Raw genomic sequence first — 15,451 nt, 5'->3', positions numbered from 1 at the left:
CCCAGCTTGATGTTTTTCCGTGTGTAGTCTGTCTAATAAATAAACCGTTTTAAATCTCAGCCGTGTTCCTGTCGTCCTTGAAAAATCCCTCGACCCATGAACGATGTCGCACATCAGTCCAGGTGTGGAGTTTGTTGGAGTAACATTGTTCCTTTGTAGCACTGACGGGGGGGCGGGGCGAACTGGTTCTTGTGAACTCGGCTCCTCCCCTCGTCGCGCCTGCGCAGTTGAAGTTTTCACTCTTCTTTTTTTCAGCTTTTCGCTCCTACTCTGGCTTCCGGACGCCAAGACAGACCGCTGCCGCCGAATTTAAAGAGACAGGCGATAGTTATTTTAAATACGTGAAACGGCGACCATTGTCCCTTAGCTTGTTTTCCGACGGTCCTCGGTTTTCTCGGTGGCGATGTTTAGTCCAAGTCCCAGCGACTAGCAGCTTGTCTGTCATCACCCGTCACTCCGCTGCGTTTTCCGTCCAGCCAGGCGAAGTAGGGCTGCTCGCTGGCAGGCTGGCTTCCCGACAGAGAGGAAGGTTTGTCGGCTAGCCAACAACTGGAGGTAACCCCGAAGCTTCCCTCTCAAGTTGTGGTAGCGGCTCTCAAGCCTCCTGTCGCCGGGGATAATGGCGAAGATTCAGACCCACAGCACCGCGAAGCAGATAAACCAAATTCAGGACAAGCCTTTCGTTATAACGCAAAAGCAAGTGCAGCAGCAGCACTTCCAGAAGCTGAAGGTAAGAGGACAGCGGGGAAAAGTCCCTCAGAGTCACAACCATTTTGTTCGTTGCATTGGAGGCTTTTCTCTCTCTGCCCTGACGTCGAGAGTGCCGAGAGGAGCGCTAGCCCGAGTTAGCTCCCGGCCTGTTAAAAGTAATTCCCTGCTAAACAGCCCAACACTGACATTTGGGGTTAGCTTGCATGTGTGAGCCGTGTTTCGTTAATCACTGTGTGGCGGTCCAGCAGCGCAGTTAGCGCTGGGTTCTCATTTACGGTGCCAGTGAGAGCTAACCGTGAGCCAGCGTTAACTCGGCTGCCCTGGGCTGTGGGAAGTTCCTCCTTGTTGGTTTTTTTTTCAGCCGCCCAGAACAAAGTGGAGGACGGCAGCCAGGCTAGCCGGGCTCGGCTAACTCGGTCCATTAGCTGCTCCGTCTTACATGTCTTTGTTACCGCACTGTTCCGGTGTTATCACACTGTTTGTACTGACACGGCACCGTTGGCAGGACCAGCAGTGACTAAACGTATTGTATAAACGCGTGTGTGTATGTGTGTTTTCGTGTGTGTGTGTGTGTGTGTGTAGGTGTTTGTGTTAGTGGAGTTGTTGTCGTCAGTTGACTGTTGGCTAACGTTAGCTACAGCAGCCTCTTTGCACGGGCTTTGTGTGGACACATTTTATCGTAATAAAACCTCCAGCCTGGTTGTTGTTGTTGTCGTTGTCTAAGGGAAGCCGTGGTCCAGCGAACAAAAGCTGCCTGTTTGTTGTATTCGCACCGTTTGTTTGTTTATTTATTTATTTCGCGGTAACGTTACTTGTGGAGCTAACTAGTGCATTTGTTGATACGGCACTTCAGCTGACATTGACCGACGAACACATTTCTATGAAAATGATCCACATAGACCATCGATAATTTTCTGCAATATAAACATATTTCGGCTTTTAGAGTAGCACCCCACTGACACCTGATAGTAGTAGTGCTTGACAGTATGTATTTATTAATGATACACAATGTGCAGACGAGCCATTGTCTTGTTAAAAAGCTATTTGGCAGCTCTGTCTGTGCAGGATCCTGCTCCATCCACAGCACAGCAGGATGTTTATCAGCTCCAGGTCATGCTGCTTGTGGTTTGAGCTCCATTGATGATGCTTTTTTTATTTTAAAATTCATTTTCTTTCTCCACTCTCTGTGTTTAGGTCGAAGATGCCTTGTCATATTTGGACCAAGTGAAAATTCGTTTTGCGAACGAGCCTGGCATATACAACAAGTTTCTGGACATCATGAAAGAGTTCAAGTCTCAGAGGTATTTTGTTTTTGGTAATATTTGCAAAGAAAACATAGACACGTTATCAAGAGAAGCATGGCAGTGGATGTTACTTGTCTACTATCAAACCCCGGAGTAATAATGAGATAGAGTGTTTTAGTTATACATTTTTAATGAGGTGGATTCTCATACAGACGCTTCAGATGATGATAGTGGGGCTTATGTGTTGAATTTGATTACTTTGCAAAACATCACTCCCCGGGGATTAACCACACGTTGTAAGGCTGTTATCAATAAGTAAGAAATTGCAGATAGCATCCTAAATAATTACGCAAGAGTTCATATTATCTTGAAATGTAAGTGTGGGGTGACAGAATTTAGAAGTAGTGAATTAATGATTCAGCTGTGCTCCTTTTTCAGATAAACTGTAAAACTGATTAGTGGGTGGTTGCCTTCGTGCAGCACGTGAGGGAGGAGGCTAATCTTTATTCACCTCTGTTAACTAGATTGTGAAAATGTCTCTGTTCTCCTGATTAGCATTGACACACCAGGCGTGATAAACCGTGTGTCACAACTCTTCCATGGACACCCTGATCTAGTCTTGGGCTTCAATGCCTTCCTGCCGCCAGGCTATCGGATAGAGGTCCCCAAGAATGGAATGGCTTTTCTCCAGTCTCCGTTCGCAGCACAGGTCGGTCTCTCTCCTCGCAGCTAAAACTACTACTTTCAAAACTACTTCAGAGTTTTATTAGTGTTCCAACCTCTGAACATTTCTGCAAGGTTATTATTACAAACTCATGGTGTGCTGAAGTGTACTGTAGGTTTAAGCCTAGAACTTCTCGAAAGGAAGCAGGTGCGTTTTTTTCGGCACTGAATTAGAGTCGAGTACTCTGCCTCAAAATATTGCACTGTTCTATTTCATAAGTTTGAAAACAAGAAAAAGTCAAGGCTAGACACGATTCTTTCTCTTTATAGTCACAAGAGTGCCTGTCCTTCCTCAAATTGTTTTGAAGAAACAAACACATGGAAACCTTTGAAACATTTTAGTAAAGATCTCAGTTTGCTCTGACATCACCCTGGACTCTGCATATACTGTATGTAATGTAGATAAATGAATTCCTGCGGTCAGGTATCCCTCTTAGTTTGATACATATCAACATTGTCTTCAATTCAATACAGAAATTATTGCAACCAAAAGTTTGTAATGATTCGATGCACTGCAAATAAAACTGATTGTGTAATTTGCTTCAACTCAAATTCTGTTTCACTTTGTGAATGATTTGATCGTTTGTTTCTACATCAAAGTGTTGCATGCCTTGGCTGACAGTTGCAGAGTAAGAATGCAGAGGCCAGTGTCTGTCACTTTCACACGCAGTACAAATTTGTGATTTTTATTTCGAGCGCTGACTGAGAACTAAATGCAAGTGACGTTCTCATCTGTGAGGTCTTCTTTTTTGGAGAAGTGGAACGTATACAATTGGGCAACCTGAGGAACAGGGGAGGTATTTTTCACCAAAACCATTTTCAACAGACATATTGATTTTAGAATATATTTCAGATGTACGTTTTTGTATTGCAATAGCTGCACCTCTGAATCTTATATTGATTTTTTTGTTCCATGCAATAGTGTAGCCTTTAAGAATTGTGTTGTACATGTGAACCTTATACTTTGTAAGTGTGATACTTTACTTTAAATTTAGTTTGTAATGTCAGTGTGAAAACAGTTTGTATAAGCTCCTTAATAAGATTTTTAAAAATTAGTTTCCTATACATATCTGCAACATTTTCTATTTGCCACTTCAGTGTACAAATTCTGTGTGAAAAAATTTATCTCCATGGGATTGACATTTTTCTGCGAACAATCCCAGAAGGCAATGCGGTGCGTTTTCTAGTCAACTGACAAGTTATTTATTTATTTAAGGTACTGAGAATTTTAGTTTCATTTCCATCCTGTTCTACCTCAAAGAATATGACTGAACGTTATTCCAGGGTTTTTAGGAGAAGGGTTGGAAATCACTGATGTGGGAATGCTGTCAGTGATAATGTGACAAATTAAAAATGTCAGAAATTTACTGCTAAGTACAGAGTCTGTTCTATAGAGAGTAGGAGTGAATGATTGGGGACACAGTAGGTTTATATGTAACAAATATATATACACCAACCCAAATGTTTTTTTCCCTAAAATGAAGTAAACATTTCTTCAGTGAATGTACATATGATCATTTAACTCCTGCCTTTTATGTCTCCAGGTGTCCCCAGGCCAGCAGGGGAAGAATCTCACCACCTCTGCGGTGCCCACAACCTCAGGTAGTGCCTCTGCCACCCACATAGAGGCTGGACCTGCCCAGACCAGTGAAGGCAAGGCGGCCCCATCGGAGTCCCTATCTTCCTCAGCCTCAACAGGACCTCCAGATCCTCCCAGCAGACTTTCTCTTCCCCTGGCTAGCAGAGAGAGCCAGAACCAGGCAACCACCTCATCCGTATCCCCCCCTGCCTCAGAAACGAGCCCAGTAGAGTTTGACAGTGCCATCAGTTACGTAAACAAGATCAAGAACCGTTTCTTGGACCATCCAGAGATCTACAGAGCCTTCCTGGAGATTCTTCATACATATCAGGTACTATGAACATATGATACGCTGTAAAAAATCAACTTCAATGATCCTATTTTAATGCAGACATTGTGGTCTTTTTTTTCCATTTGCTGAGTTGTTGTTTTTTAATATCCTCCTGTTCCACCTCACAGGTTTTCAGTGTTAATGTAACATTTCACCACAGCAGGCCTGAGTGTCCATAGGTATATGAGAGTCTGAATTGCTTCATGGTGCTTTTTTAGGAAAAATTGACCAAGTAAATAAAGGTCATAGTTTAAACGTTACTGGCCAGTATCAAATTTCCACCATGACAGTGTCTATTGCAGCAAGACTGATCAAATGTAACCAGACCACGAATTTCAACTTGACTGTAATTTATTATTTTTTTTCCTAAATTGAGATTGACTCGTCACCTCTCTGCCATTTTCCTTTCATTACCCTTCAGAAGGAGCAGCTGGAGGTGAAGGAGAGTCGAGGCAGCCGAGGGAGCAGCGGGATGACAGAGGACGAGGTGTTTTCTAAAGTTGCAAGTCTCTTTAAGGGACAAGAAGACCTGCTGGCTGAGTTTGGACAATTCCTGCCTGATGCCAAGCGATCACTGGTCAGTGAAACATCAAGACAGCTAATGATTTTTAGAACTGCTGAATGTAACTTAATTTTCTCACTTTAACAAAACAGAAAATAATTGATCAGTTGAGAAAAGATTTAAAGTCATTTCAGAATCTAACTTTTCCTGTCCTTCCTCTATGCTTTGTCTTGTGTAGTTCACAGGGAGCTCTCTGACAGGGGGGAAGGAGCAGCTGAAGAGGCCGGAGGAAGAGGACACGATAACCAAACAAAATAAAAAGAGGCCCAGGCCCATATTATTGCAGCACATGTCCCCACTCCTCAAGGTAAATTCTCTGTTTAGTGTAATTAGCACAAGCAACACACCGGTGTTTGTTGATGTGTTAAAATGCTTCTACCTGAACATGAGTAACGATTATATATTTTTATATGTCTTATATATTTTTTTTTATTTTTTTAGAAGAAAATGAAGTATTCCTGTACCAAAGATCAGTCCTTTGCTTCAGTTAGCAAACATGGAGTTTTAAGAGAATTCTCCTTCTTTGATAAGGTGAAGCCATCTGTTTCCACTGTAACCGTGTTGATTCATACAGTTTCCTTGACCAATTGCCACTGTTCTTTCTTTTCCCTCTTTTCCTTTATTGCTTCTATATGGCTTTTGTTCTGCGATTGGTCTAATTTCAACCCACCCGTCTTTCAGGTTCGTCGCCTGTTTAAAAGCCAGGAAGTGTACGAGAACTTTCTACGCTGCATCGCCTTGTTTAACCAAGAAGTCGTTTCAGCAGCAGAGCTGCTGCAGCTAGTCACTCCTTTTCTAGGGTGAGTGGAGGGACAGATGATTGAGCTGGATAAATGTGTGAAATGGCTAGACGAAATGTGTAGAGCGGACATACCAGTGGCTGGATACAGTGGCTGCAGGGAGCCTGTGAAAAGTGTAGAGTCTAATGTCTAGTAGAAGAGGATTTTTGGTACTTCTGTGCAAGAAATTGTTATTTATATAATCCACATGGTACTGATATGACCTTTACAGTAGCATCATATAACACAGATTTGTATCCATAGCACGTTCACATTGTCAGTGTTGCTCTGATGACTTCAGTCAGCTGTTCTTCTCCTGGTTTATCTGTCATTATCGATTTCATCATCTCCTTCCAGGAAGTTCCCCGAACTGTACACACAGTTCAAGTCATTTCTGGGGGACAAAGAACTCTCTCATGCCGTGTCAGGGCTGTCAGATCGCTACATGGAAGGGGGAGGAGGCAGGGAGGTAGACTATGCCTCCTGCAAGCGCCTGGGATCCAGCTACAGAGCACTGCCCAAGACCTACCAGCAGCCTAAATGCAGTGGGCGCACTGCCTTATGCAAGGAGGTACCTCCACTTACACCGTTTGAAAAAGATGTCGCTAAATCAGTGCTTTGTTTAAAGGTTCTGTGCGTGTTCTTGAGGTCTGACAAACATGTTGGATGGATAAAAACAATCTGCTAATTTTTTAAAATTTTATTTTATTGAATATAGTCAGTAATAGACTAGTAATAGAGTTTCCCATTGGTAATAAGTATGTGTGTGTGTTTGTGATGTAGGTGTTGAACGACACCTGGGTGTCATTCCCCTCCTGGTCAGAGGACTCCACCTTTGTCAGCTCAAAGAAGACTCCTTATGAGGAGCAGCTGCATCGCTGTGAGGATGAAAGATTTGAGGTCTGTCCTAGCAAGGCTTCTATTTACACTTCTTATAAACATCACAGCTTACTCAGGCTTTCTTTGTCTGTGCCACTCTGCTTTGTCAAACAGGTGTTAATAACCTTTAGCACATGCAGCACTTGGCACTATGTTATAGTTGATGTCTGACTTCGAAACGCTTTTTGCAACTCTCCACTCAACAGCTGGACGTGGTTCTGGAGACAAACTTGGCCACCATCAGGGTGCTAGAGAGCGTCCAAAAGAAGCTGTCCCGCCTTTCGCCAGAGGACCAGGACCGGTTCAGATTAGACGACTGCCTGGGCGGCACCTCTGAGGTCATCCAGCGCCGTGCTGTGTATCGTATCTATGGAGACAAAGCCCCCGAGATCATTGAGGGACTGAAGAGGAGTCCCGCCACCGCTGTGCCTGTGGTGCTCAAGAGGTCACGACCGTCTTTTTCTTTGTTTTGGGCGTTATGTCAAATGTGCTCACTGGTTGGGCATTTAATGAAAGTTCATTATTGTCTGTGGTGACTTCTGAAATGTCTGGAAATTTTCAACCTATAGCCAGTTAATGCTTGTGTTATACTTTATGAGCATAAATGATTATTAACGCATCATGCTCCACTTTTCTTCTATAGCAACACAGAATATGGAAATAAGACTGTTGCTTGCAGTGAGAGAAGACATTTCATTTACATTAGCAGCAGGAAGATTTAACTGACAGTACGATGAAAATGTTGTTTTGCTGGCAGCAGGAGAGAATCCTTGTATCAACAGACAGTGATGTTTGTGTGTGAACCATACCACGAACAGTTGGTGCGAACTAACAGCTGTGCTAAATGGTTTGTTTATTCACTGGGCTGTATGTCGGACCATGATTGTAAACATTAAAGTATCTGGGGAAAGTAACATGGGATTTTCACAATCCAGACTATGATGTGCATCAGCGCCGACATTCACGTTAACATGGTTGTGTTTCACGTCATGTATCTGCAATAAGGATGTCTCATTCTCTCCAGGTTGAAAGCCAAGGAGGAGGAGTGGAGAGAGGCCCAGCAGGGTTTCAATAAGATCTGGAGGGAGCAGTACGAGAAGGCGTACCTGAAGTCCCTCGATCACCAAGGCGTCAACTTCAAACAGAATGACATGAAGGCTCTGCGGTCAAAGAGTCTTCTCAATGAGATTGAAAGTGTCTATGATGAGGTAAACCCTCTCTACGTATTCCCCAACTTTAGACTTTCATAACAAGGAAAGATACTTCAGTATAATTCCTGTCACAGTGGATTGTAGATCCATACTGGAGGTTGGACCCAGTGAGACTCAGTAAAGTTGTTCATAATGTTGTTAAAATGACGAGCAGCAGCTTGGAACTTCCTTCCTTCACGTTTTTGAAGAGAAGCTGCCTCATTGTGTTGGTCAGTCATGTGTGATTGGATTGACACCACTAATCACTTAGACAAATATGTTTTCTCTTTATTTTCTATAAAGAACAAGGGAGCAAGTAAAATGAGCTGAGCTTGTTTTCATCATAGTTTGGTGCTGCTGTTGAAGCGACTGTCACATCAGTCATATATTTTCCTTATGGTTCATAAAAAAGGTTATTTACCTGTTGGGAGAAATAACTTTCATTAGTCAGCGAAGCCTGTTACAGTGTCTAATCTCTGCGTTTCTGTGTGTGCCTCAGCGTCAGGAGCAAAGCACAGAAGAAGGTGGAGTTGGCCAGCAGGGCCGTAACGGCTCGGGTTCGGCCTCATCCAGCGAGCCCCACATGGTGTTTACATATGAGGACAAGCAGATCTTAGAGGACGCTGCCTCGCTCATCATCTACCACGTCAAGCGACAGCCCACCATCCACAAAGACGACAAGGACCACATCAAGCGCATCATCCAGCATTTTGTCCCCGACCTGTTCTTCTCCCGCCGCGGTGAGCTCAGTGACACTGAAGAATGGACAGACGAGGAGCCTGAGCCTGAGGAGGGAGGAGAGAGAGGAGGAGGAGAGAGAGGAGGAGGAGAGAGAGGAGGAGAGAGAGGAGGAGGAGGAGAGAGAGGAGGAGGAGGAGGAGAGAGAGGAGGAGGAGAGAGAGGAGGAGAGAGAGGAGGAGGAGAGAGAGGAGGAGGAGAGAGAGGAGGAGGAGAGAGAGGAGGAGCTGCGGCACCGGTGGCAGGAGGAAACGGTAGCTCTAATAATGCATCAGGAGCAGCCACGGGTGGTCAGTCCCAACCCCAGCTTGCCCAGTCACAGTCGCAGAACCAGTCCCAACCCCAGCAGCAGCTGAATGGTGAGTCCAGACGGAGGCGCTGCAGCCCATCTCAACCTGCAGACACAGAGGCCTCCACCACCTCCAGCAGCACGAGCCAGCCTGCAGGGACCGCCGCGTCCACCCCTGTGTCGACACCTATGGAGACGGGTTCAGGGGCGGCAGGGGAGAAAGTGGACCTGCGTGACCCTGAAGCAGAGCACCAGAAGGAGATGGACGGTGTCTACAACCTTTTCTTTGTCAACAACAACTGGTATTTCTTCCTGCGGCTGCACCAGACTCTCTGTTTGCGGCTGCTGCGGGTTTACCGACAGGCCGAGCGGCAGCTGCTGGAGCACCGGGCCGAGCAGAGCCGAGAGAGGCTGCTGATGGCCGAGGGGAGGAGGGAGAAGGCGTGCGACCTCGCCATGGAGCTGCGCCTCAAACAGCCCAGTAAGTTCAGCTGTTGGAAATGGTCAGATTAATGGGTTTAACCAGTCGTCATTGTGACTCATACTGGACAAAAAAGGTCAGTCGGAATCAGAAAGATGAGTTACATGTTTTATTTAGTGAAACTAGATGTCAGTTAAATTGATTTACAGTCACTAGTCGATGATTAATTGATTAAAGATTTATTTTTCTGTGGCTTGTCAACATTTGAAAGAGTAGTGAACAAACTCATTAGTCCAAACTGGACTGGCCCCTGTTTTAAAATGGCAAGATTAGTTGTAGGGCAGTGTGGTTATACTTCGTAAACCGAACTGTTGGCAGTTTGTGACTGATTGCAAACAAACATATTCCAAACAAGAGAAGCAGAGAGAAGAACTGCAGCTAAACACATTCATCAGTTCAACATTTGCTCTATTAAGCATTAGAGAAACATTTACTCACAAGCACAAGAATTTCAATGACTCTTCAGGTTAGAGGTGAAGTTGAGCCTTTTCGTCACAGCAGCTCGACACATGATTGAATTCCAGTATAACGACACGGTGACGTCCCTTTTTTCCACAGGTGAGGTGGAGTTGGAGGAGTATTACCCGGCCTTCCTGGACATGGTCCGCAGTCTGCTGGACGGCAACCTGGACTCCACGCAGTATGAAGACACACTGAGAGAGATGTTCACCATTCATGCCTACATTGGCTTCACCATCGACAAGGTCATCCACAACATCATCCGGCAGGTAAGAGAGCTCTCTTTAGTCTGCCGTCCTCCACCTTTCTCTGCAGTCGCTTTCTAACCCTCCACTCTTCCCCTCCAGCTGCAGCACCTGGTGAGCGACGAGGTGTGTCTGCAGGTGGTTGATCTGTACCTGGCCGAGAGGAAGCGGGGGGCAGCGGGGGGGAACCTGTCCTCGCAGTGCGTCCGAGCCGCTTGGGAGACGAGCTACCAGTGGAAAGCTGAGAGAGTTATGGCCGAGGAGAACTGCTTCAAGGTGAGCACCGAGGATTGCAGCGAGTCCACGTTTGAGGTAGTGAAAGCATTTTCTCAACCTCATTTTTCCTGCAGTATAATAACTTTTTACACTTGCTCAGTATTTGGATGTAAAGTTCATTTGAGCCTGCTTTTATTCCCATTGGAATAATGTCAGTGTACATTTCTATCAGGTGATGTTTATCCAAGACAAGGGTCATGTGACAATGACCATCGAGTTGTTGGACACTGAGGAGGCCCAGGCTGACGACCCGCTGGATGTACAGGTAAACACGTGTTCATGAGCAGCTTCAAGCATTTTTGTTTCCACACAGAACAGTCTGGAGTTAAACGTCTGCTCCTTCCTCCCTCAGTGCCTGTCCAGCTACATGGAGCAGTTTGTGGGGACAGAGTCCAGTCTGTGTTCTCAGGCAGAGGGCTACTTCTTCAAGCCCGTGTTTCTGCCCAGGTATGACGGTTTAAAGAAAAAGGCCGGTCATTTTCTGTAATAACACAATTTAACACTCCCTGTACTCAGCGATAACGTCTGTCAGTCTGTGTCAGTCTGTGACCTGGATTAGCTGGTTCTTGCCTGTGGCTGACCTGTGCTGAGAATAGAATTAATATAGAAACTGACTGGCCTTATCCTTTCACATTAGTCTCTATTTTAACATCTCACTTCTCATTTTAATCTGTGCATATACAAATCCTACAGCGACCTGTCTTATCGTTTAAATAATAAATGGGACCACTCAGCTCACAGCAGATCCCTTTAGGATTTTTGATGCTTTATCACTTTTGTTTCAGATGTTTTGTCTATAGTTAGTGCAGAGCATTTGGTAAAAGAGAGTCTGTCCTTCTGCAACTCTTCATGTTGCATTTTCTGTTTTAAGTGATGACATGACATGTGTATTAGACAAGACAACATTTGAAGATTACCATATTTCCTGGACTGTGTCACTTTACTCCTCTGGCAACTTATATATAAAGTGACTTATATGTATATTTACAGTCATTTTGTTGAGTAGTCACTAGTGTTGACTCAACTGAAGATAATACTATACCTCATTTATATTCAGGCTAAACTCTTAACTCCTGGTGTAACAAGTGAAACTGCCCAAAACAAAGAGCTAAGCTACAGGTAATAAAGTTAAACACTGAAGTGACTTACGTTTTTTTTTTTTCCTGATCAATGAGGCTGTTTTTTGCTAAAAGCGACTTATAGTCCAGAAAATACGGTAATACAACCCCAATGATGGCCACCAAAACACCACAGAGCTGAACCAACATAATATGTTGGTGTTGAAAGTTTTTAACTTCAGTGTGATTTAGATGAACCTGCTCTGTTTGATATGTCAGCAGTGTAATCCAACTGGAAGGTCTAACAAATGTCTGTTGTCGTAGGAACCTGCGGCGATTCCGTCGGTGGCAGGTGCGGCAGGTGGAGGCGATGCGCTGCAGGAGGGAGTGGCACCGCCAGCTGGGGGTGGAGAACGCCGGGAGCCTGGACTGTCGATTTAAACTCAACACTCACAAGATGGTGTTTGTTATGAACTCGGAGGACTACATGTATCGCAGAGGAGCGCTGGTCAAGGCTAGGAAGGTAGGGTGGAGTCATCTGCTTCCTAACAGGTTCCACCTGTGGTGTGCTTGGACTTGATGATGTGTGGGGGAAAATCCAACTGGGCTTGTAGATTTTCTGCTCGGTAAATCCTGTCTGGTGTGTCCCAGATGAGGCCCTGACACTTTTTCTTCTTCCTCCACAGTCTCAGCACAGAGTGGCGGCGAACCAGCACGAACGCTTCGACAAGTGGCACCAGGGCTGGCAGGCCAATCACGTCACGGCCTCCGCAGAACGCTCTGTGCAAAACTGGCTAATGGGCGAGGAGGAAGAAGACATGATCCCCTGCAAGACCACCTGCCTGTCGACTAAGGTGAAAGGGCAGACGGTCAACAGATACCAAGTCCATTACAGTGGTAGCAAAGCCCCGGCCTCGCCTTAGACCTGGACATGCAGTATGCACGCACACACACACACACACATACACCACACACACTGACAAAGAGACACACGCAAACAGGAAATGCATGGACTTCCCAAACACTCATACACTAAACACAGACACAAACAGCTGCAGTCCCACTTCTCCACAACAAGGTCCACTCATTCACTGTCACTCATGGAAGAAGAAACTGGCAGAAAGGCAGTGAGTGAGTGAGCGCACAGTGACAGGAGTGATGGGGGGAGCGGCGCCGGCACAGACGGAGCTCGTCGTCCTCATCGCCATCGTTCTAGCACCTCTGTTGGCACTAAACATCGCTAAGACTATGGACAGACACGGTTAATCAGGTGAGAAGTTATGAGATCATGGAATTTGTTTCAGAAATGTGAATGTGTTTTGTTTTTTTTTTTGTTTTTTTAAGTCAAGTGTAGTTTTTAGCTTCTAAAGCCAGAGAGCCTTCTGCTTGCTTGTTGGTTGGTTTATGCGTGTTCATTTGGAGAGATAATGGTAAACGTGTGTATGTATGTGTATCCTGCTCTCTTCATTTCGTCTGTTTGTATGCCCCGTACAGCCTCTACAACTCTAGTAACTGCATAACTGTATGTGCATATATACAACAGGGATCCTGTAGTTTTTATATATGCGTCTACTCGAGTTGATTAATACATCTAAAGATCACGTGGTTCTTACAGTGTTTGCTGTCAGCCAACTCTTGATGTTTGCATTTCTTTTTCTTTTTTTTTTTTTCTGGTATTTTTTCACCCTTTTTTGTGTTGCAGCTAAAGACGTTATCACCAGGGCACCAATGAGTCCTTACAATGAATTGGTTTAATATTGATCAAACTGTCAAATTATTTTCATGATTTCACCAAATGTTTACTTTGCATTGTCTTTTTTTTTGCATACTGGCATTGAAAATAAAAGCAAAATATCAGTGTTAAAATAGAATGTATAACATTTATCCTGTATCATTTACCATAAAAATAAACAACCTAGTTGTGACCTTCTTAGATGTTGACTGACAGGCTGTTTGTTGTCAGCACATGGTTTGAACCACACAGCCCCTTAAGTATCAGGTGGAAATTATTGTTTAGAGTTTGTTTTGCATTGTGTGCATTACATTGTTTTTACTGAGCCCTTGAACGCAGCACGCAGGACACATTCACTAACGTCACATTTTGAATGGTAGCTATTGAGGGGCCACTTCCAGCTAAACCGGCTGGTATGAAACCAAAAATATAATTAGAGAAAGACGAAGCCAGTTTAAAGTCGATGTGTGACCTCAGTGTTAAATTACATTTTCATCTTGTTGAAATCAACGGAGCCAACAAAACAGTCTACCCAGGCAAAATGTGACGATGAGCAATGGGTCGTAATGGGACACATTTAGCAAGTGGCTAATTAACGTTCTTAATGTAGTGTTAGCTAAGCTAATATAATGCACGCCATGCAAAACAAACTAAAAGAAATCATTTCCACCTGATACTTAAGGAGCTACGTATAGAACAACATCCCTGAAGCAAAAAGTAAATCACAGCTGAAAGATTTAGTTAAGATGATTGTTAAATGGAAGAATTTTCTGATTCTAGCTCCTTAAATCTGAGGGTTTGTTGTTGTTCTGTTCTATTTAACTGTAAACTGAATATATTTGTGTTTTGGTCATTAGGAGACAATGAAAATTGCCCAGTTGTCATGGAAGTATGATTTCCTGACCTCTCGTCCACGTCCGTCTAAATGTGGAGATTAGATTAAATTTAGGCAAACTCCATCTGCTGAGAAACTAAATGATCCTTTTAATGTTTGAACTTCTCGGCTGACAACTATTTGTTTTCTTTTTCTAACTGAAGGGAGGCGATTGTTGTGACTTTGACTGTGAGGGAGTTTGGATGAGGAGCCGTAGGCCCTAACGGCGTCCTCCCTTGAGATTTGTGGCTGTTTCTTTTTGCCAAGAAGTGAGATTTTCAGGCTTTTCAGGATGATTCATTTCTTCGCAGGTTGGCACACTGAACCCCACAGCGTCAGGCTCAGTCTGCCCACCAGGAGCGAGGGAAAAAATACATCAAATCCCTTAATGCTGCCAGAGCTTTTGGATGAGTTCCTTAACCTCCTTTTGGGTGGAGGTGTCAGCCTTATCAAGAACTAAATCTTATCAGGACGTGCAACTCTGCATTTCAGGCTGCACGTTCACTTAAAGACGAAGGTGTATCAATATACACGACTGTAATCTGTAGTGCACTATAAGGCACTGACACCACATTAAGCATATGTGAAACAAAAAAAACCCAATCAAAGCAGAGTAGCTGCAGGTCCTGATGATTTTAAAGAGCAAGTCTGATTCTCAAAAGCATCCTAAGGTTTTTAAAAAGGCTGTGATCTAAGTGTTTTTCTTGCATGCTGCAGATAGTTAGGTTAAACAAATTTATCATCTTCAATGCATTAGTCTATCTAGACGCTGCTGATCTGTGGCCAGGTTGCATTAGTTTAATTGTATCGGTAATTAAATTGCTAGGAAATGCAAAGTAGGCCAACAATAGTGAAATAGAGTTTGAAATAAGAACAGCCTCAGATTTGTGCAGAAACCGTGCAGAAGAAGAAACACAAATATCAAGTGCTCAAGAAACAGGTCAGTGTCTTTGCGTTAATGTGTGTCTACCAATACTCAGAGACGTGTGTCAAAACCACACCAAAGAGAAAGATACTCACTCAGCAAAGCTGCTCGTGTCACCAGGAAGGACAGAAACGTCGACTAAAACCAGTCTGCTCGGAGGCTGGAAGAAACCAACAGGTCAGAGTAGGCGGCAACAATTAAAACATGAGGAGTGAGAGGGCAGAAAAGAGTCGAGAGGCAGAGCGAGTTTTAAAAATAATCGTGGTTTATAAAACCCAGATAGAACAGGATCACCAAAGTGTATACAGCAATACAAATACCATCAGGAAAACCATCATAGAACAGTGTTATACACTCGACATGTACAGACTACTCT

At 44.1% G+C, this 15,451-nt stretch overlaps 1 protein-coding gene across 1 annotated transcript; it reads left to right on the top strand.

Annotated features, from left to right (window-relative positions):
- Positions 1-245: 245 nt before the first annotated feature.
- sin3b (SIN3 transcription regulator family member B) lies at positions 246-13,479 on the top strand. Its single transcript, XM_026304900.2, has 20 exons — positions 246-730; positions 1,906-2,012; positions 2,511-2,664; positions 4,223-4,588; positions 5,010-5,165; positions 5,329-5,457; positions 5,592-5,681; positions 5,832-5,950; positions 6,287-6,500; positions 6,713-6,829; positions 7,015-7,253; positions 7,833-8,016; positions 8,498-8,807; positions 8,955-9,506; positions 10,065-10,234; positions 10,313-10,486; positions 10,659-10,751; positions 10,839-10,933; positions 11,869-12,067; positions 12,231-13,479. Exons 1-20 carry the CDS (start codon positions 620-622, stop codon positions 12,465-12,467), a joined length of 3,816 nt encoding a protein of 1,271 aa, XP_026160685.1. The 5' UTR covers positions 246-619; the 3' UTR covers positions 12,468-13,479.
- The last annotated feature ends 1,972 nt before the right edge of the window (positions 13,480-15,451 follow it).

Source organism: Mastacembelus armatus, chromosome 4, assembly GCF_900324485.2.
Source record: "Mastacembelus armatus chromosome 4, fMasArm1.2, whole genome shotgun sequence".
Classification (NCBI taxonomy): domain Eukaryota; kingdom Metazoa; phylum Chordata; class Actinopteri; order Synbranchiformes; family Mastacembelidae; genus Mastacembelus; species Mastacembelus armatus.
The sequence above is the reverse complement of the archived record's forward strand: the minus strand, read 5'-3'. Positions and strand labels throughout refer to the sequence as shown.